Source organism: Diachasmimorpha longicaudata, chromosome 4 (genome assembly GCF_034640455.1).
Source record: "Diachasmimorpha longicaudata isolate KC_UGA_2023 chromosome 4, iyDiaLong2, whole genome shotgun sequence".
NCBI lineage: Eukaryota > Metazoa > Arthropoda > Insecta > Hymenoptera > Braconidae > Diachasmimorpha > Diachasmimorpha longicaudata.
In genome coordinates, this window is record NC_087228.1 from 4,947,640 (window position 1) to 4,970,668 (window position 23,029).

Genomic DNA, 23,029 nt, shown 5'->3' on the forward strand with positions numbered 1-23,029 from the left:
GTTAAATGATCAATTGAGTATTGAACAAGAGCTAAATTCGGATAATTTTGCGGACAGCAGTATAGGTCAACCGACCAGGGTCGTAATTAATTAGTAATAAATAACGTTGATTAGTAAATACCAATTCTCACAATTTATAATTGAAGAATCGATTATTTATTTGTACAAGACGATGAGAATTTTTACAAAAAAATTGAAAATATGAACACAAAGTATTTCACCGATTACAAAAAGCGAGCACATTATGCAGTATAAAAACATTATCACAAATTCCATTAAATTAATTGGCTATATCTACTATTGGCACTTTCTCCTATCATTAACTAGCCACAAAAATATTTCCAGTATTTTCCTGAATACAGAAAAATTATATACAGCTTTGACATTTTCACAAAAAAAAAAATCAAACGATTTGATTTTCAAACTTCATTTCAGAAATTCAACCAGAGAGATGTCATCCAGACTCAGTAGCCTGTTAACATTGATCTGATTATCAACATCCTGAGTGACTTTAGCACTCAACTGCTGTCCTCTCCTCAGTTTCTTTCCCTCGATGGTGTCCAGCTGATGAACCCTCCGGAGATGAGTCTGCAGATTTCCCTTTTGCGTGAAAGAATAATCGCAGTGAGGACAGGAATAGGGTCTGTCACCAGTGTGATGCTTCTGATGCATCTGCAGGGTTACCTTCTGTGCAAACGATTTCTCACACAGTTGACACTTGAAGGGCCTCTCCCCAGTGTGAATCCTCTTGTGTCTCTCCACCTGACAGGGCTTCATAAAAGTCTTTCCACAGATGTCACACTCCTTCTTCGTGGATGCCTTCCCTTTGCTCTTCTGCACTGGTGGCTGGAGTCGTTGATTCGAGACTTCCATTGTCTCCTGCGGCATCTCCACGAGAGTCATACAGTTGTCCAGCTGTAGCTGATTCTCTTGGGCTCCAGGAATCTCCAGTTGCGTCGATAGCATAAGATTGTCATTCACTTCTAGACTTTCACTAATTAAATTTCCATTTTGACTGAGTAAATTCGTTTCCTGAGGGATCAAGTTGGCATCCTGATTGATTAAATTATCCTGACTGATGTTACCATCGTTCAGATGTAGCAGTGCAGACTCATCTGTCTGGATGGTGACGAGACCACTGCTCAGTAAAAATTGAAGATTGGCGACAAGTTGATTGGACTCGTTGACAGACAGAACTGAATTATTATTGACAATCGTTCCATCAGCGTTGAATGTCAGTTGATCTCCAATGCCACTTGTGTCAATGGTGATGGTGTCAAGGTTGGGATAGTCTGGCTCCAACTGGGCTCCAGTACTGACTTTAACGCTGGTCTCTTCAGGCTCTTCAGGTACCTCAACCTTCGGATTTTTCTTCTGTCTTCCTCGTCGTTTGCCGCCGTTATCTCCTGTGCTTTTAGTGTGTGTCACCATGTGAACCTTCCTGTGTCCCGACGTCCTGAACCTCTGGTCGCATATTGGACACTTGAAGGGCTTCGATCCAGTATGCAATCTCATGTGGACCTTCAAACTTCCTTTTGTCGCGAAGAGACTGTTGCAGACATGACAGCAGAAAGATTTGCTGCCCTCGTGGACCTTCATGTGACAGTCCAGGGTGCATTTGACTGCGAAACTCTTGTCACAGTGAGTGCATTGATAAGGACGCTCACCAGTATGGGTTCTTATGTGGCGGACTAAGTCACTGGGCTTACGAAACGTCTTGGGGCAGTATTCACATTTGTTCATGTATTCCTTTTTTTCTTTGTCGGCTACGGTCGTCAGGGGCCTGATTGTGTTGCACTCGGCCACGGAGTCCATCAGAACTCTTTCAGATACTGAAATTCAATGGAAAATTATTTTGAGAAGATTGAGAGGAGGGAAAAAATTATATTAGAAATTTTGGGACCAATTTGGTGAACCTACATCAGTTGGAAAATAGTCTATAGAGTAGTGAAGATAGGAAAAAGTCGATGATGGCAAACAAATACTAAATTAAATTAAATTTTCAACGAATCGAGAAATAAGACTGACAAATTTTTCAAATATTTGGAAATAGTAATTGGAAAGTCTAAATTCAGAAGTTTTTCAAAAAATAAAATCTACCATATCTTCCCGTGACAACTTCCATTCTAGAACATTTTTTAACTCAATAAAACCCTAAAAAAGATAATTAAACGATTGCACAACAAACCTGACGAATCAGTAGCATCACTCCTCCCTTTCAGCGTCAACAAATCCGGATCAACCCCAATGGGATCCTTTTGTGAACTATCAGGTTCAATAGAAGTGATTGGATCCCACGAAATAGTTTCATGACACTTGACATGTAATTTCAATTGCCCCTCACTGGAGAATGTCTCCCCGCACCTGGGACAGTTGTAAGCCACCTCCTGTTTATTATGAATTTTAATATGTCGAGTCAATCCCCCGTTCGTACAAAATTTTAGTGAGCACTCAGGACACTGAAATTCCCTGGATCCCCGATGGCTCCTCAGATGAGTCTTCAATGCAGCAGCAGTGAATCCCTTTTTCAAGCAGATATGACACTGGAGCAACGATTCCTGAGGTTTCGGCACCTCTGGAGTAGTGAAGAGAGATGAAAGATGACTCTCCACACGTTGACCGACAGAATCAGCTTGAAAGGGCCCGGAAAGAGCACACGATTTATCAACAGTTGATTCATTGTCCAGATTCAAGAGACCACTGGTATCAGTGGTGTCAGCTTTTGCAATGATTTTTGGATACTTGGGACACGATGGAACTGGTCGAATGACCTCTGATCCCTGTGGTATAGATGACACTACCACCAACTGTCCATGACTCTTAACCTGATTGTCGATGGTTCCACAGGACACTGGAATCATTCTCTGCTCCTCTTGTGCTGATCTGGGAAGAATGCTCGCCATACTCGTGGAATTTGCTGAACTTATACCCATGTCAATTTCCGCATCCGACTGAACAAACAGAGGTTGAATTTAATGAGAATTGCAGTTATTTCTGGGACTATCGGGGTTTATGACTTGCCTGGAGTGTTATTTGACTCATGTCAAATGTGTCGAAATGAGGTGATTCAAATATACTTGAGTTTATGGCTGGTGGAGGTGCCTCCAGGACCTTTTGGCTGTCGTAAATTATGTTCAGTACTGGGGCCTGGGCAGGATCGGTGGATTCGTTTCCCTGACGGGGTAGAACCGACAGGTGGAGATCATTCAAACCAATGCTGAATAGCTGCTGATTCAGAGTCTCCTCCAGCTCACGAATGCTCTCCTGAAATTTATGAAACTTATTCACTGACTCGTTTTGGTGATGGATTTTTGGGTTCAAGGGCTTTAGGGGGGGGGGGGATTACAGGATATCCAGGAGAGTTCGGAGATTTTTAGGAATGATTTCGGGTCTTTGGAAAGTATTTAGTACGAGTGCATGTGTTTAGACTGCCAATAAATCGTAAATTTAGGGAATCGCAGAGGAAATATACTTACTGCTGTTAGTGTTTGTTCTCCGGTGTAATTTGGGAGGGTAATCGTGCCAGTTTCATCGGCGTGAAGAGTTTGAGAGAGTGGTGGCAAATTTCCTGCAGAAGATATCATCCATGAATTAATTATGAAATGATGACTTGATGGAGAAACAAAATAATGAGTTAAGCAGACAATTTTTAACTAATTTTTTCAATCACCATTTTTATAATAAAATAATGAAACTTATGAAGGAAATGAAACCAATTTGAAATTACCGGCAGCCTCTCCCTTCTCCCCGATGGCTTCCAGCCCTCCGGCGAAGGCCTGTTCAAAATCAGAATTCATATTTCCCTGGAATCCAACGAGATCCTCACTAAGATTTAACTCTCCCTTGATGACCTCCTCCTGTCTATTCTTCTGCTTCTCCAACTGCTGCTGTGCCAGCTCATTCTTATGAATCTTCATGTGCTTTCTGCAGTTGACGGATGTCTTGAAAGTTTTGTGACAGTAGGGGCACATGAAGGGCCTCTTATTGCTGTGAGTCACTAGGTGCCTCTTCTGGCTGCTCTGAGTCGAGAACGAAGCGTCGCAGACGTTACAGCTGAAGGGCTTTGCTGCCTCATGGGTGTGAAGATGAGCTTTCAAAACACTGTTAGAAGTGAATCTGCAATAATATTTAGTTATTCGATTTATGTATTCATCCATTGAAATTGGCAGCAAAGGGGTAAAACAAGATACGGGGATTTATATGTCTTTTAACAGTATCTTCGAATATTAGAGGGATAGCGGAATTTTTGTTATAACATTTGTTGCAGCTCACAATTTGCCTCACAAAAACGGTTACAATGAAAATTTTGCTATTTCGCATAGATTTCAAGATATTCATCGAGAACGGATTAATAATTAAAAGTCAGTTATCTCGTTTGACTACTCTGCTACTAAAATGACAAAAAAACAACAAAATATCGAAAATACAAATCAATAAAAAAAATATCTTCCAAAAATAGCAGATAAATCGTTCAAGGAACAAAAATTGCATATAATCCATATCCATATAATTACATATAATCCATATATCAACTGAACAGATAAACATAAAAATTAAAATCAACGACTGTTCAGAAATAACAAAATCACACAGACAACGATAAATTTGAAATTTCACTTTTTTTCTTTAATTTGATATTTCATAATATTTATATTTATCATTTCTTAATCGTTCATTTGTCCAGGTAATTGCTAATACTTCTGGTTGGTCAATATTTTGTCGTAAACATTTTGAAATTATAAATTTTTGTTTTCGGTATTTTGATCGTTGTTTTAATCACAAATATTTCATCGCAGATATTTTGTCCTGACACCTCTGGGAATTTTCACGTTTAAAAAATAAGTAATAACAAACCTCCTGTCGCATTTAGAACATTTATAAGGTCTCTCCCCCGTGTGCCTCCTGTAATGCTGCTTGAGATGACTGATTTTCCTAAATGCAGCAGGACAGACCCAACACTTGTGGGGCCTATTACCCTCCTCCTCACCACCGTAAACATGCCTCTGCTTGCTCTGCACCTGTGCAACACTGATTTTATTCCCAGCATCGGAGATCACCAATGGCTCTTCAAGAACAATTTGAGGAACAAGTCTCTCAGCCTCCGGACACAACTTGTTCTTCTGCTTCGAGTGGCCCTTCAAATGTCTCTTCAAAACTGTACTCGTGCTGAATGACATGTCACAGATATCGCACTTGTGGGGCTTCGTGTGGGTCCTCGTGTGGGCTGTCAAGCTACTGTGACAGGAGAACATTTTTCCACAGATTCCACACGAGTATTTTTTCGTACCAAAGTGGGTACGTTCGTGGGTCTTCATCGTGGACTTGAGAGCAAAGGATCTGTGACAGTGGGAGCACTTGAAGGGCTTCTCCTGGGTGTGCACTCTCAAGTGACGAATCAGATCTGAGGGCTTTTTAAATTCTTTGTGACAGAAGGAGCACGCGTACCATCTTATTGCCCCTATTCGTCTTTGCTTTATCGTGACGTATTTACGGAGAGAACCATCGGGGGTGCGGTCCACTAGGGTAACGTAGGATGTTTGGGATTCTGGCCTCTTCAGGGGATCGGAGGGCTTCTCCTTCGAGGTGAGGCCACTGTTAGTCAGGGCCTGCTGGAGAATGTCGTTCTTCGATGACTGGTCCACGGTCGAGTCTGGGGATTTTTTTCCAAATTTAAATATTAATAAGTACTGCCAATACATAAAAATAACATTATTATTATTGCAAATGATTGTCAAGTTATTAAGCTATCATCATTATTATTAGATGATTGTTGTAGATTAGGAAAGCTACAATTTTGCATTAAAAAATAAACAGAAATGGGGGATAATATTAAATAAATCGTGTAAATAATTTAATAAAATAAATTACCTGGAAATTTAATACTGGATGTAGGTGTTTCGGTGGAGCTATCACAAGTCGGGGGATCATCTGCAGGAGTTGAGTGCGTCTTCTTCATATGCCCATTACGGGAGCCCAATTTTTTAAAAACACAGCTACACTGCGAGCACGCGTACGTTGGTTCACCCTCGGGAGCATTGTGAACCCGAAGGATGTGAGCATTGAGATTTCCCTTTTGTGAAAATTTAGCATTGCAGTGGGGACAGGTATATGGACGTACACCCACGTGACGCCACATGTGAATTTGGAGGGAGCTCTTCTGCGAGAAGGCTCGACTGCAGACGGTGCACTGTTGACAATATCGTTGATTTTATAATAAATTATGTAAAGGGGAGATTGAAAAATCATTCATTTAGAATTCATTGAATTAGTTAATTTATAATTTTAATTTACTTCCTCATTGTTGAGTTTATTATTAAAAATGTGGAAAATATTCAATCTTTTTAACTTTTTTTGTGGTGAAAATGTAAATAAAGGTAAAAATAAATGAATGAATGAATAAATGAATAGACAGCCGTGTAATTAAATAAATAAATCAAATAATTATTTACCTTGTATGGTTTTTCTCCAGTGTGAACTCGAATGTGTCTCATCAATTGTGATGGCTTTTGAAAAACTTTCATACATATTTTACACTTGTAAATCGTCTTCTGAGTAGTACCGCGCTTAGTTTGCTTCATAATCTTCGTCTGCAGCTACACGAGACAGAAAATTTGAGATAACTATGCAGCATTTTGTGAAACGGAATAATATCTCGGAGAGTTACTCCCCGATTTCATTCATTGTTATACATGTGAATGTGAGGAGTTGATAGACGAGATGGGGTGGGTGGAAGGGTGGATGGTATGTTGAAGAGTGCTCACCCTGTAGTGCTCTCGGATGTGGAGACGATAAAGAGCGGGTTGAGTGAATTGCTTGTTGCAGAGTTTGCACTTTCTGACGTCCTCCGATGACCATTTCTCATTGTGAAGCTTCAAATGGGCATCGAGTTGTGCCTGGAACATGAATGGAGAATTGGGGAATCGCATGAGACTTTTAGTGTACTTTTAACATTGAATGCGTATTGTTTTATTTTAAAAAATCTTAAGAAATGAATCCAATTAAATTTTTCAATGAAATTCATTTTTTTATCCAATTAAAATAAAAAGAATCGGAAATTTTTATATTTAATTATATAAAGTATAATTACTATATTTTAGATAACAAATTGGTGATTCATATTGTTATCAGATAAATAGGAAGAGAAATATCTGGTTGAGTGAAAATGTCTAGATATTTTTCTTCTCAAAAATTTCATTAAACAAATAAAAAATCACTGAATAAAAATTTTTTAATTCAATGGAAAATATATTATAGAAAAAAATGAACAAAACTCCTCAATTCCTGTTTCCTAAATTATTTTCTGCGTTTTTTTATTTAAACAATTCCCAACAACGGGTAAACGGATGTCGAGGAACTAATTTTTTTCTATCAAATAATTCCAATCGCAAGTCTAGAAACTAATAAAATAATCAATAAAAATTCCCCAAAAATTCAATAGCATTTTCATCATAATGCACGGAATTTTCCTTCTAAACATTTTTCTCAAGACCCAATAGTTCCAAAGATATTTTGAAAATGAACTCATTCCCCGCATTCATTCTCGAATTTATTTCTATTATTAGCCACAATACCTTGTAATATTGAGCACTGAGCCCTAAGGCAAAATGAAAAACACGTGAGCATATGAGTAAAAGCGCAAAATTAACACAGTCGACGGCGAGCGTCATCGTACAGGACGGAAGTCTTTTAATAAAATCATATAAACGCTTTTTCTTTGAACACTTCTGGTTAACGTTGAACACAAACGAACACTTTTATTGGAATTATTTTAATCTCAGTTTAATGGCAGTTCATTGTACTTTGTTATTTACATCAGGAATTGCTTGTTCGGTCCTTCGTGAGAAGGACATTCCTGTTGGCTCTATCACTTTGTATATTTATGTTCACCATCTTTCTCAATTTATATTTTTCTACCGATGTTCGAAGACAATTCAGACTCAACAACACGAATTCATCATCATGTCCCTCATTAATCACTTTTCACTCATTTTTGCTGTTGAAAGATTGTTTTTTTTTTTACTTGAAAAACGAATTTTTCACTGGAAAATTTCATTGAAAAGTTAATCACAACTTTTCACACATTTTTCCTCTTAAAGGATTTTTTTACTTGATAAATCAGACTTTTTTATTTGAAAATTTGAGAGAAGACTGAAAATTTAATGTTCTCTGTCAGAGATCTTTCCAGACTCTGGGGGTAATTTCGAGTGGAGCACAGGGTTATCAGCTGCTCGACTTCCGGATGTGACATCCGATTCATATCTGCGTGAAGAATATTTTTATTTTTTTTAAATCCCTCAAGTTTGGCTTTACACGCAGCAATTGTCTGTTCGACTGCACTTGCATTCAGTGCATCTGGAATTATTAACGCAGATCAATTGCTGTGTCAAGTCCTCTCATTGTGTCGGAGATACCAAGTACAACAGATAAAAAAAATACTGTGCGACGGGAAAAGGGCAACAAGATAGAAATCTTCATTCTTTTGGGTTTCATGTGGATATTCCGGAGGCTCTTGCGCAGGAAATGAATTTATGAACAAAAATACTATCAAATTTGTCAGGAAATTTTGGTGGAGATCAGTGGAAATTTCTCGTATTTTTAAATTTTTTAACTATGTGATTCCCAATTTGTGGCTATATAAGACTTTATACTTGTTATGTATTTTATATATTTTTTATTGTTATATAAGACTTTGTATTGACTCATAAGATCTTCAGATTAGCATATGATAATGAATTGTTCAATAAAATCACGAAACTTCATTTTCTGATTGAAAAATGGCATAAAGGAATGAAAAACGGTGATAATTGGATAATTCACAAGGCAAAATAGGCATAATTTAATATATTTCCACCTAAAATAAGCATGTTCACTAGAATGAGTGTAAAAACGTTGAAATTCTCATTTCTAAGAGAAAAAATGAAGAATTTTTTAAGTTTCACGTGACGTGAAAATGAAAATAACCGGAAATAACTCGACGAAAATTTCCTGAAATTGGGTTTATCATACACAATTTCGAAGAACTATTAACACTCTTTAAAATAGCCAATGGACATCTCCGTAGAGTTAACGTACAACTACGAAAAAAATATCAGAGTAACTGCTTCCGGTGAAAACTTGAAATGAATTTTTCGCTTACAACTCTCATAAATCAATAAAGAATGACCAGCATTGGGGGCATGAGGTCTTATTTTGAAGCTTTTTCGATGATCTTTCCAACCAGTACACACACATATATATTTCATAGCACAGGGAAATGAATTTGCCCCTAGAAACCAAAGAAAAACCGTTAGAAAAATATTTCACAGCAGAAAAACAATAAAAATTAGTCTTCAACGATGAAATGAAATTCTTTCACTACAATTTTCCATAAAAATGGTCTCAATATTCTCAGAATAATGAAGTGTGATTTTATGTATACAATTTAAGAACATAGTTTATTATTTCCATTCATCGAGACGTGATTTATAGTCGTGTTTCACCCCTCGACTTTCCAAAAGTTTCACTAGTTTAAATTTATCTCGCATTTGTTTCGTTTTCTTCAAAATCGTTGACAAGATTAATTTTCATTATTATCGCAGATGTTTAGTTTCCCCTTCGAGATTGAGTGGTTTTATCAAAAATAAGTGGAGAGAAATGGGTTGAATTGAGATACCCCCACGTTATCGATACCGAGAGTTTGGCTCCAGACGATAATGACGGTCCTGAATAGGAGGATGATAGGCTCTTTTTAGTTAAGCCGATCATTCGCAGATGATTTTATGAGAGCAATGAACTCTTTTTATAAATTATACCCCTCGATTTATTTTTACGAGCATTTTAACACGTCATGTTATTATTTTTACGAACTAAATATGAATTTACCGAGTGAAAAAATTGTATGAACGACAAATTACTAAATTCAATTCACTTTTTATTACGTTCAATTCCCATAAAATAATTCATTTATTCGATTTAATAGTTAATTAATTACTTAGTGCTCAAGGAGTAATTACTGTTCAGTGCTCACTTGACGTTTGAATCAATCGATACATGAAAACAAATGAACAAATAAAAATTAATGTAAAATCAATGTGCAAATGGATAAAAGTTTAAATGAATGAATTGTTTTCCTACGAAATAAATCTGTTAATTTAAATCATTTAACTTCAAGGAATTATTGAATTCTTAATTGAATCATTATTCTCCCCTCGATTGCGAGGATTCTGGTTGTCTTGCTCTTGTTGCTGATAAAATTTCGAGGTGGCATTAACCCCGGGTGTAATTTCATGGAATTCCGCCTCTAACGAGTCTCGATCCAGAGCGTCGATTATTGCGCGCTTACAACTCGGTACAAGCGATCATTTTTCAACGAGTCTTTCCCTCATGCATTACGTCAACCTTGTGGCAATATTGGTGGTACCTCGGGTTATGCACTCAGGATGCCTTTAAAAGGAGACGATCATTCGCATCTCTTCCTTTATTTATATTTTTTTTTCGCCTGTGCGATGGACTTTCGCCGAGAGTGCGAATCACCGCTGGAAAATGGGAGTAAAAAAAATCCTGGAGGTAGTTTTTTTAAGGGAGGGGGGGGGGAGACGTGCTGGGTTGTGTAAAAAAAATTTATGGCTGATAAAAAATTCAGAATTTAATTCAATTCGTGCTGTCTTCTTGCAGAATTTGCTTGATTTGCGGAGATTGTTAAAAATAATTTCTATGGAGGAAATTGATTGCATAATGTTTTCAAATTGAAAATAAAAATAATGGAGATAAGAATAAAAATGAGAAAGTTTTTTAGTGGAAATTAATGGAAAGAAAAATGAAACCGGATTTTTTATTGAAATCGAGAAGGAGTGGACAAAGTTTAAGACAAAAATTGACAAGAAATCAAGAACATTTCGTCGTGAAAGGCAATAAATTTTGATAAAATGAAAATCAAACGAAAATTATCATCTTCAAGTTTACAAAAAAAACCTAATCATAATAATTTCTCAATTGAAAATTCATTAATGAAGTAATTTACTTTAATTTTTTTATAATTCTGCTCAAAGCGGTTAAATCATTGCGTTAAAAAATCGTAAAATTTCATTGCTCGCACTTCCCCATGCAAAACAATTGCCCATTAAATAAACAATGAGCCTATAGCTATTGAAGTGGTACTCGTGGTTTGACATGCACGCAACGATAAGAAAATGTGTCGCGAAATAACGCGGCGTTAAAGGGCAGCTTGAGTACTTCACATTCCCCGACGAGTGCTCCATAATATCCAATATGTTTTACTTCCAATAAAAGAAAATTGAGCACGAAATGACATGACAGATGGAGATGGAGGTCCGAGGTGTCCGGAGGACATCGCACAATGCGAGCGTTGGGACCGGTGGGAATTGAGGTACGGAAAAAAAAAGGGATGAGGACATTTGGCAGAGTGCACGAGTCCTGGAGGGAGTAAGACGACCTCATGCATTACGTCAGCGAATATCTGACCAGCGAGACATCGACATTACACGAAGGGCGGGGGGGGGGGGGATTTGGGCTCACAAAAACCAGTTTTTCGCTTTTGACCCGTGTAATCACGTGCTCTGGATCCGGAGATTAAATTCGATTATCATCAGCTTTTGAATGTTTAATTCAATACTCGGATTGTTCCTTTAAATTTCCAGAGGATTTATTTACATTTATTTATATTGAATGAAAGATTTTTCTTGTGTGAAAATGTTTTTTAAGAATTTATTTACTGATCGTTTGTTTTGTTTTCATATTTCGATTTTTTATTCATTTTAAAAATTGTAAAAACAATGTCATGATCGAGTGATCTAATGAGAAAGGCCTGAATATATTTTTATGAACTGATAAAAATTCCAACTAAAATGTTTTATAAACTTCGTCCAGACAGCCTACGTTAAAAAAAAATTCAAATGGGAAAAGGAGATCTTTCCTAGATCACAATGATTTTTAAAGAATTTATTTAATGTTTTTTTAATCGTTTTCGTATTTTCATTTATTAGAATTCATTGAGCGATCGTTTGTTTTGTTTTCGCAGTTTGATTTTTTATTCATTTTAAAAATTGCGAAATTAATCTCAAGACCGAGTGAATATATTGGTATCAACCGAAACAAATCCCAACAAAAATGGCTCGTCACTTCCTCAAATTTTCAAAATCCTTTATAAAACGCTTGATTTTTTTTAATAGATCCAAATGCAAAAACATTGTAAACTCTTTTTCCTTCCAATTCCTTATTCCCGTCTTCACGGATAAAAATAAAAATTAATTGATATTCACGATTATCTGACCAATTATTCCCTCACCAAAGCAATATCTCATCCCCACCATTATTCGCGAATATCCGGAATTAATTTACCGAGTACATCAGATGAATTTCGATTGACCCCTAAAGAAATTCGATATGTTCGCATCATCCCACGTGCTAACCGCACCATAAACCACCGATGGGTAGCATAATCACCCAGGAGCAGATTGCCAGTAACGAGATACTCAGCTGTACTCCATCCCCATAGGAAATAAACAACAACGATAAAAAAACATTAAAACGGACGTCTGCATTGTTATTTCTCTGATGTCCCTATCATCTCCATTCTATAAATACAGAATATATTCTCAGACAACCGGAGAAATAAATTCAATTCGCAATGGTCGGAGTGGAAATGACCAATAAAATTTGGCGCTAATAAAAAACCCCCAACACCATTATTGTTACTATTTAAATAAACAAAACCACCCAAAAATGGACACAGAGACGAAAATATTAACCGAACAAGTGACAAATCCGAAATTCAGTGCTGATAACCCAGAACTCTCAAACTCTGAATTATTTTTAAATTTTTATAAACAACAAATGAACAAGTGAAACGTTTAAAAAAGCTTTTGAATCAACACAATCAATTCACTCACTGAACACACCAGAACATGAACACAGTTGATCATAAAATTAGCAACGAAAAAAAAATGATAAAATTTCGTTTTGTGAAATATAAAAATAACATGAATTGTTTAACAACGAAAGGGAAACAGTGTTTTTAGTATTATCCATATGAGAGAGCTGTCAATCTCTAAAAAGCACGTGTGCGTATTCCATATCCCACTACCACGAGGCGACTAAAACCTGTACATTCATCCACATCCCCACAACGTAGTCTCCGGGGTTTCCTACTCCCTCATTCCTCTCCTTCTTGAAATACTTTTTTTTTAAATCCAGGGTAACGGGGGAGAGAGAGGGATTATTATCTCATTGGTAACGTCTACACTGTTACGCAGTGAGAACTAGCGAATGACGAGAGACGATGGATTATTTAGCGACAATGCAGAAATTACTCGTTGAGAGGGTGTACAGATATGCATATGCTTGAGGATAATTGCCCACGCATCTTCGGATTGTCGATGACACACATAACAGTTCTTGGGAATTATATCGCGCTGTTGTAGTTCATTAGAAGAGTTGATTGAATTAATGGAGGGATCACCAGAGAATTGGATTAATTTTTTTAAAGACGGAAATAGAGTTTTTTAGTTTATTCAAAATTTTGCAAGAATTGCAGACGATTCTCTCCTCTTTTGTATTGATTATTGGGATTTCTTGAACAGCTGAGAGAGAATTTTTATGAGCTATTAATTTCGGGGGAGAAATTATGAAATGTTAAGCTCCACGAAATTTGATGGGCTTTCGATTTTTTTAACGACCGACGGAGAACAGTTTCCTCATTTAGATTTTTCAGAACATCTGGTAATTGTTATGAAATAAAACGACAGAAATTTTAATTTTTTTTTTTCAATAAAAATTTGTTCTAGTCTCAGAAGTCATTGGGTTCAGGGTAAATGTGAGAAAAAAAAATTATTTTCTAAATATCTGAGACATAAGTAACTCTGATAATAAATGTGAACAAAAATGTCCTGCAATCCTCGAAATTCCCTACAAAATTTCCAATTTTTGCAAATTTCAAATGACTCAAATCACTTTAGTAAAAAATCTTCACATTTACCAACAATTTTCATAAACACATTCATGAAATATTTCGAAACTCAAGGCCTTGAATTTCAATTCAATTCAGAAGAATAAAAGAGAAAAAAAGCCTGGTAATTTCTTTTCAGACAATTGATGTTAAACACCATTTCTGATCTTTACGACTGCCATGACATCAGACAGAAAAATTTTCATGAATAATTCCTCCAATAGTGTCTAAACTCCACCCTCAGGATAATTCTAGAACACTAGTCCACCTCACAATTTTTCCCTCTTCATTCTTTCATCCCATGAATTCTTTCAGAAGCCGACGTATTTCGTTTGAAATATTCCTCAAAGTAGGGGGAGTAGGGTCTCGGTCTGTTGCAGCACTCAGCCTCCTTCTCAGATTTTTAAAGGAATATTCGAGGTGGGGGAAAACACATGTGTTCAAACACTCCAGTAATTTCGGCTGTCGAGTGATAAATATTTATGTCGATTTACCCGGAAAAGCATTCCCACGACGTCTCGATTGTTTATAGTAGTTGTCTTTATTTTTCTTTTCTCGAAAAAAATGGGACTGAAAATATTTGAAAAGAGGCCGATATCTCGCGATTTTTGTATCCAAGGATGTACAATATCTGATTCCCCCATACGGTGCCCACTCAGACGAGTATTTTAGAAGAAACAAAATTGAAATTCACTCAGTAGTTTTTGAGATATCAAAGAAATACTAAATTCAAAAAACTTGCTATATCTCAGGAACCGCTGGCCCGATCGATTTGAATTAATGCTTCAAATAAAATTAATTACAGCTGTCATGAATTCAAATTTCAGAGAATTATGTCGAATTTTCTAAAAATTAATGTTCAAAAGTACAAACGTTCCAGCGCGCAGACGTAATCTAAAAACAATTCTTTTCACGTTACATAAAATTCTAGACAATTTGCATCTGAAATTAGAGAATCAAAGACAATCGGTCAAATACCAGGCTTCCATTCGAAAGCAAAAACAGAAGAATGGAATAATACCGAGGGAAATTCATCGGATTCATGTTCCTCATCTCATTCACACACGCCAAAGTGCACTTGTCACAGCAATCTCTGTGAGATCTATGAGATCATACGATTCAGTTGCGTAACAACTGTATGTTTCAGATCTTGTCAAGTATTTTACCGCCTACTATCAATAGTTAACGGCCCACATCCTTCAATGGGAGAATGAACTTTTGAATTGTCCTCGGGTATCATCAGTAATTAATTCAATCATTACGATTGATTACTAAATGTCCAATAGATTATTCTAATGAATTTCTGATTCAAGGATTTTCAGAAATCTGGGGGGAGAGATCTTGTGGGATATGTGGGGGCTTTATCATTCCCAACAATAATAAAATAATAATAATTACCAATTATTATAATTTTATGTTCTTGAAAAATCGTTAAGTTATGTTAGAATCAAGAACAAGTGGATAATTCCATTATTTTTATGTAAAAATACCCGACGTTGATGATAAATTAACCTTTCAATGCATTCTCTATCATTTAAAATCGTTATTTTATTGCTCGTCTATTTTTATAAATTATTTTCATAATTTATTAAGACTTAATCGGGTTTTCAATTGCATTTGAGGAATGCATTGGAAACAAGTGGAATTTTAGTCATAAAAATGATTTCATGTATAATTTGTTTACTGAATTAAATTAAATAAGAACATCCCAGAAGTATTATTACATCGCCTAATCGTGAATAAGTGAGTAACAACAATTGATAAGAGGAGTAACGGGGTCAAGGAGGGTAACCCTTGCCCAAACTGTCGCACTAGTCCTCTTGGACAGCAATATAATTTGTGTCGAAAATAAGAGAATTGTAATCTGTGGGTCGTTATAAAATGAGAAATAATACATGAAGCGTATACCACACCACGTTCAACGATAAGAAGTGGGTATGCTGTGGAGCACCGGAAGAGTTTCCACTTAAAGTGCAATCGCCCAGAGTAATGGAATGTCTTATTTTACCAGTGAACCGAGGAATTTTAGTGTATGTCGACTTTATGAATCAACGGCTTTGAGTACTTCTTGGTTATGGGATTATTTATGGATTATCGGGGTTAAAGGGTATGGTGATTTCATCAAGGTGACTCGTATATTATATTTGAAGAAAAAATAAATCAAAACTGAAGAACTTTGAAGAACTACATTTTTTGTTAATTTTAAAAAAAATTTCAAGACAGTTTGATTGGAACAAAATGTATTCGAGAATTTTTGGGGAGAATGGAAATAAAAAGTTTTCTATTTCTTTTCGAGCTTCGAATTCCCTAGATTTATAGGAAAATATCAACAACTAAAATCAGTAAAAAGGACAAAGGAAGAGGAATAGTTGAAAAAAAAATGTTCAAACCTTTGTAGAAAAAGTATCTTCACACTCTGTGCAGAACAAATTCTCCTCCTTCTCGTGGACGACGATATGAGCCTTAAGACTAGCCATTCTGGCGAATTTTCTTCCACACTCTGGACATTTTGGTTCCCCCGTGTTATGCATCGCCATGTGAAGCGTAAAATTTGACTGCAGAGTAATTCGTTGAAGCGAGTTATCAGACTGTGTCGCATTGCCTCTAAATATTTTCAATAGAAATTCAGATATAAATAAGTCTCACCGGTATGTTAAAGGAAGCAGGGCACTTGGGGCAACGGTGGGGTTTCTCTTCAGCGTGATGCTCCATGTGTTTTTTGTACAGCATTTGCTTCTTGAATTCTTGACCGCAAATTTCACATGTGAGCTCACTTGCCTGTAACATAAGAAAAATCATTTTTGCAATTGATAACAATTTGTTTAAACTATGTGTAGTCAGTTTTTGTAATGTTATAAACACATTCCTTCTCTTTAAATAAATAAAAAGACTATTTTTTTAGTTTCGTAAAATAAATGAAGAAAACAAAATATTCACTGAACTCCATTTCTTATGGGGTTTTTAAATATAATTTAATTACTTCGTAACTTCATTGGGAATTATTATTCATGAATAAATGATTGAAATTTTCTTGTAGAAAATCTCTACCACCTGATTGATTAAAAATTATTTGATCAATCTTCATTCGTTTTTCATTAACAGGTGATTTACGTCGACAGAACTCCATTGAAATTGAAGAGCAGGAGAACTACGTCGACTCGACCCTTCGATTGGGTAAACATTTTCGGGCTCAGCCGATAAAATGAAATAACTAATCGTTGGTAGAAGGTGAAACTGATTGTGGAATAAAATCATTGCCTTTGAATAAATTTAGAACATGTCAACCACAATCACTTTCTCAGTTCTTCTGTAAATTTTGGTTCGTTCGACTTAGATCGTTTTACCGATTCTCTACTGAATTAGTCGATCATAATGTTGTGATTGTTGTACTCACAGCAGCTGAGGCATCAGGATTTTTCTTGGGTCTACCAGGTCCTTTCCTCGGTTTTTCAGGTACATCAGCAACACTTTTCCCTGAATTACTAGATTCATTGGAAATTATCTCAATAATTTGGTTGTCCTGACTTCGCGAATCGGTTCTATCACTTCCCTCCACAAGTGCATTCCCACGATTCTGCGATTGTGAGGCAGTCGATTGAGTATTGGATCCACCGACAATACCCTCAAGGTTAATTTGGAACAACTGAGAATTTCCTGCATTTCCATTATTAACCTTCAATGACGATGGCGAGAGAACTGTTCCATTCTGCAAGACAAGTGATACTGGGGTGGGCAGCACCTCCCAGGTACCCTCTTCAGCACCTGCAGAACATTTTGTCATAAATTAATTGATGCAATGCTGCTGATAGTATTGATTAATACACCAAAATGGCGAAATTGTCGCGAATATTCGTCATTTTTACTTCCTTTTTGTACTCATTCAATCCATTTTATTAATTTAGTTTGTTTATTTAGTTGAATTAAATGATTATGAAAGAACTTTTGGATGTAGCTATTTAATTTCAAACGAAAAAATTCAATTTTGAGTTTCACAACAAGACATTTAAGACTGAAAATTGAAATTAAAATGTGAGGATGACCAACTCTTCAGTCAAGATGTCAATAAATATATCAAATGTCAAATGTCTTGATTGATGAACGTACTCCATTGAGGCTCAGTGCTGCAATTTTTGTCTCAAAGAGAGTAAAAATTCATAAAGTCCAGGGTTCTTCACTGGAAACTAACCTGTCACTGCTAAAAGCGTTCTTCCATCCTCAGAAATAACAAATCCTAAGGTTACAGCATCAACACCTTGAGACCCTGCTTCAGCAGGTGGCGGCTTCCTCGTCAACATCTTTGTTTATTTACCCTGATGACAGACAATATTTTTTCAGCATCATGAACAACTTTCAACTCCCGCAGCCAACGACGATGAAATCATCCGGTGTTTCTCGATCATCAAAATGGTTCTTCAGAGAATTTATTTATCGTTTGTCACGTTGATAACCTGATGATAATTTAATTGTTTTCAGAATTTGGACTATTACAGATTGATTTGGCATGTGGTAATGACAGGCGCCACTCACCTCGTCAATATCTTTTAATTTTTCTTGAGAACAAATCCACAATTCACTCATTGTTGAAGAACTTCGGGTGATCTAGACCTGTCGGGAGGATTCGAAGTAATTGATACACCTGGAGAAAACAATTATGATAAATTATGCCAAATCGTCAGGTAGCTGGATGACTCGAAGGCGCATTTACAATGAACGACAGCGGTGGCCATTTTCCATGGTGGAGCAATCGTTTTGCGCTTGCGCTAAGTTTGATATTCAAATTTAGAAATAACAAAATCTAGAAGAAATACTCATTTATTATATAAATAATTAACAGCTCATTTTCTTCTAATTAATCCCATCAAATATTCCATTGTTTTCATCAGTTCAACTGATGAAAAATTAACGAGAAAGAAAAATCCTTTTGTTAACACGAACTCAAATTAAACTAATGACAACAATTAATACCCGTGATGGCATTATTTTTAGAAACACAATCCCCAAATCTCCAAAATAATTATATTCATAACAATTGATGTATATCAGGTGTATCAATTGTATCAACAATATTTAAATAATTTAGTATCCGAAAAAAAACATCTTTTCTCCATTTAATTTAAGAGAATCTTAAAAATTTTCAAAGTATTTCCCTTCATCGAACTCTCTGTCCGCGATTTCCCTGAAGATAGCAGCCTCTTTCTCCCTAACAGATTTTGTTGCCTCGAGGGAACTCATCGAGCACTGGGAAAGGACCTCCCCTTCCTCCTCGCTCTCACTGGACAAAAGAATGAGGGAACTAGGGTCCAAGAGATCCTGCATTGCCGTCTCCATTCCAGAGACTCCAGGAAGCACACCATCAATGCTCAATTCTTTCTCCAGACTTGAGACCACCCCCTTGTACTCAACGAGGGAGGGGGATTTGATTCTTTCTCGTCCCTCCGACGACTCATTGGTGCTGCTCTCAGGTGTCTTCTTAACAGTCTTGGACATGAAATAATACTGACGAGAGCCACCACGGCCCGCCTCGTTTTCCTCCTCGTCGTAAATATTCTTGGCCATGTGTCTCAGGTGGCTGTACTCAGGAGGGAAGAACGTGTTCTCTCCTACTGGCCTCAGGAATTTTGGAAGTGATGATATGACGTTGGGGTCGTATTGCTGGGAGGTGCCCGCCATAGGGATATTGGAGATCTCGTTGATGCTCGAGGATTGCTGCGTGGAGGTCTGCTTCATTGATGGAAAGAAGTGGTGAAAACTCTTTGGTATCATGTCCTTCAGGCTCTTCCTCTTGAGGACGGAGCTCTGCTTCGTCGTTAGGGACTGCAGTTTAGTGAGACTGGTGTCCTTGGAAGCTGTGGGGAAATGAACTTGATATAACAAAAAATTATGCTGCTATTAAAGTTCTATCCTGCACCTCCCCCTCTACTTTTAATTTGTAATAATGGAATCGTGATAATGAAATTGAATTATTACGGAATTATGAAGTAATATTATTCATTCTATTTCAGTATTATTCCTATTATTTGAAGTTCTATTATTGAAATAATATCTTCCCCCTACAAAAACATATCTGTATAAGTTGTTGTTATTGTGAGGTTGTTTATTTGATTTTTTGTATATTTTTGTAAAAGGGACGAGAGCCCTAGAAAGTCCATAAGAGCAACAAAAGAATTGCTATTACTATTGTGGAGTAATATTGTTTTATTTGTTAACATTATTGAATTTTTAATCTTATTACTTCTGAGAGAAAATCTTGTATTTGATTGATTTTTCAATTCTCTAATTTCAATCGTGAATTATTTAAAAGGTAATATGAAACGAAAAAACGATGTTTTTAGATCATATCTGTGTGCTATCGAGGTATCAAAATATTCTACACACGTTCTCTGCTGGAATTGGAACTGAAACGAAGTCGTCCAGATATAAATTCGTGTCTTCATGAATTTATGGTTTAAATCCAAACTAAAAACGGTCTACCTATTTTCGAAGGCTTTATAAAGCTCCCGCAGGAGCTCACACTCGAGCTAGAACTCAACAATCCAGTTTTTAGACTCTGCTGACTCCTGGGAATGAAAAAAGGTGATTCTGGATCCTCGGTAAGGCACTTCTTCAAAAATGGCTTCTGAGGAACTTTGAAGGGGGATTTTTGAGGGATTGGTGGGGGGTTCATCGTCCTCAGGGGCTGCCTTCCCGACATCGAGGAACTGGGTGTCGAGGTCTCCTGGAGTTTCGGAAGTTTAGGCTCTGGAGGTTTCACCTCTGGAGTATCAGAGAACTTCACCTGACGTTTGGTGATCTTCTTTAAAGTCGTAGAGGCTGATTGAGGTGGAGATGTTCCTTTGGAACGATCCGGGAGAGACGACTCCTGGGATTTTCGCGAGGTGTTGGAAGTCGTCGAGCCCCGCGGACCTGCGGTGTACAGCCCCGAGGATTTTTCACTCCCTTTGGTCCGAGGGAGAGACTTTGGAGTTTCTGGAGGGAATTCACTGTAGCTGATGGCCTCCAACCCCCGCACCAATGCGTAAATCTCGTCATCTGGGACCTCGTAATTGTCCTCCAATTTCTCGTAGACTATAGCCAATTTGTCGTAATTTCTCTGAAGCTTTGAATTGTCTGGGAGTTGGAGAGGTCTTGAGGGCACCTGCGGATCGCCTGGAGTTGTCTGCGGCTGATTCAACTCCATTGACCCTCGAATTTCCTGAGCAAACCTGGAAGGCAAGATTGCAAATCAATGAATACCCCCGAGAAAATACGAAAATTAACTTGATAAATATTATCAATAAGCATTAATTTTCCACGTAATTAAATCATAACTTGAAACTTAACGATTTTTTTCTGATGCACCAAACACTTTGAGACGATCATTTCTTTTAAGAGAAATGATAAGTACAGAAATATTCGCCAAAAAAATTAATATCGAGTTTTCTGGACAATTGATTTTTTAACTTTCCGATCTAGAAAAGTTATAGAGATCACCCTGAAAATCGATCGATTATTATATGGTTCCATATGGATCCATATTGGACCCATTTTCCATTATATCTTCACCAAATTTGGGTCAACAATAAGAAGAATAAACCACGCACTTAATTTTGTAAAATATTTCCAACAGAAATTTTCCTGCAGAAGTTGATTAAATTTTTCATTTGTTTTCCCAAATGAAAAGAAATGAAGAATAGAAAGGGAAAAACCACCTGTGAGCATCTACTAGGACGTCCTCAGGAAGTCCTGTAGCCCGAGCCAGGACGAGTCCATAGTTCTGGATCTTCTGGACCCCTTGTTTCAATTTATGTGTGTAAACCAGACGAGCCTCCTCGGGCCGATCTGTTCCGTTGGTGATCGCTTCAAAATGATGATTCGTCGCATTGGGGTACAGATCAGCCAGCTTTAGGAGATATTCAAAGTGCGTGGCGCTGAAGATGAAGGCCTTCGAGAGGAGGAGCTTTTTGGAAATTGCCCAGGCTATTGACGCTCCTTCTTCCACTGTTGTACTTCGGCAGAGCTCGTCAAGAACTACTAGGGAATTGGGGGTGAGAGATTGAAGAATATATTGGGCTTCTTTTATCTGAAAAGGAATTAATTCATTTTATCCCATTATTGAATTTTAGTTCATTGGTTCCAAAGATTTTTAGGGAGATTTTGGAGATTTTACGTAAATGTATCATCCCTCCATTTTTGTGATTAGAATCTTCCTCACTTCGCAACCAGAAACTGCCTCAGATTTGAATTTTTCAAAACAGTAATTCTGATTAATCATTTGATGCTTAGTTCAAACAAATTCGTTGATAATTCTTAATGAATATTCCATGTTTAAGTTAAAAGAACTTTCAATCGGATTTGATTGACCTGTTTTTCGCCCCCTTTCCGTCCCACCCCTGGGCCTCAAGTGATCAGAACCTGCAGCAATTGCCTTGAAGAGACTCAATAAAACATAAATAAATACAAAGATTTAATTAAAAAATTTACCTCCAGCATAAAAGTCGACGCATTGAACTCGATATCGTCTCTCACCCCGAGCCTGCAAAAAATATGATCAGTAATTCTGAACTGGGCCTTCCTGGCGGGTACGAAGCAGCCAATTTGGGCCATTATATGAAGCAGGACAATCTGCTTCAGGTAAATAGTCTTTCCTCCCATGTTGGGTCCAGTGATTGTGTGAAAATTGTAGGCAGTCGATGCAACAATATCGTTAGGTGTTGGGCTCTCAGCCCCCAGGATGTCCATCACTGGATGTTTGCCACCCCTCACCTCCAGACTGGCGCCGAACGTGGGCCTCACGAAGTCGGAGATCGAGCTGATGGTGGCCAACGAGAGAATCACGTCCATCTCGGCGATGTTGTCGTTGAACTGGAATAAACTACCCATTTGGCCCTTTATCGCTTCGAACATCTCACCCAGGACGTTGTTGCTCATTAGATGGATCTCCACACATGCGTCCTTGCAGTGCTGATTCTTGACGAAGAGTTCCTGGGTCGTCATGTACACGGTAGACCCTTTTATGTGAGCCTCGATCAACTCGGGGGGGAGCGTTCCAATTTCGAGCTTGAAATTTCGCAGGAGCTTCATCTCAATGTGATATCTGACGGAAAGAAA

At 37.2% G+C, this 23,029-nt stretch overlaps 1 protein-coding gene across 4 annotated transcripts; it reads right to left on the reverse strand.

Moving 5' to 3' along the window:
* Positions 1–106: 106 nt before the first annotated feature.
* LOC135161410 (zinc finger protein 236-like) lies at positions 107–18,627 on the reverse strand. 4 transcript variants are annotated; one of them, XM_064118949.1, is made up of 14 exons: positions 18,470–18,627; positions 18,129–18,390; positions 17,337–17,704; positions 16,589–16,720; positions 16,333–16,497; positions 6,762–6,893; positions 6,450–6,593; positions 5,869–6,187; positions 4,855–5,650; positions 3,728–4,116; positions 3,477–3,568; positions 3,022–3,264; positions 2,189–2,951; positions 107–1,832 (listed from the first exon to the last, which is right to left on the reverse strand). In XM_064118949.1, exons 2-14 carry the CDS (start codon positions 18,235–18,237, stop codon positions 427–429), a joined length of 5,058 nt encoding a protein of 1,685 aa, XP_063975019.1. In that variant the 5' UTR covers positions 18,238–18,390; positions 18,470–18,627; the 3' UTR covers positions 107–426. The 4 variants fall into 4 exon arrangements, with proteins under 4 accessions (XP_063975019.1, XP_063975020.1, XP_063975022.1 ...); XM_064118950.1 differs by having other exon boundaries at positions 18,129–18,252; positions 18,470–18,623; XM_064118952.1 differs by lacking the exons at positions 16,333–16,497; positions 16,589–16,720; positions 17,337–17,704; positions 18,129–18,390; positions 18,470–18,627 and adding exons at positions 7,572–8,039; positions 12,888–13,086.
* Positions 18,628–23,029: the final 4,402 nt, after the last annotated feature.

Coding starts and splice junctions, on each gene's coding strand:
- LOC135161410 (XM_064118949.1), bottom strand. CDS start 18,237: ATGTTGACGAGGAAGCCGCCACCTGCTGAAGCAGGGTCTCAAGGTGTT. Junction 16,498..16,588: donor CTGCTTCCTTTAACATACCG/GTGAGACTTATT, acceptor ATTACTCTGCAG/TCAAATTTTACGCTTCACAT. Junction 6,894..16,332: donor AAGATACTTTTTCTACAAAG/GTTTGAACATTT, acceptor TTCATGTTCCAG/GCACAACTCGATGCCCATTT.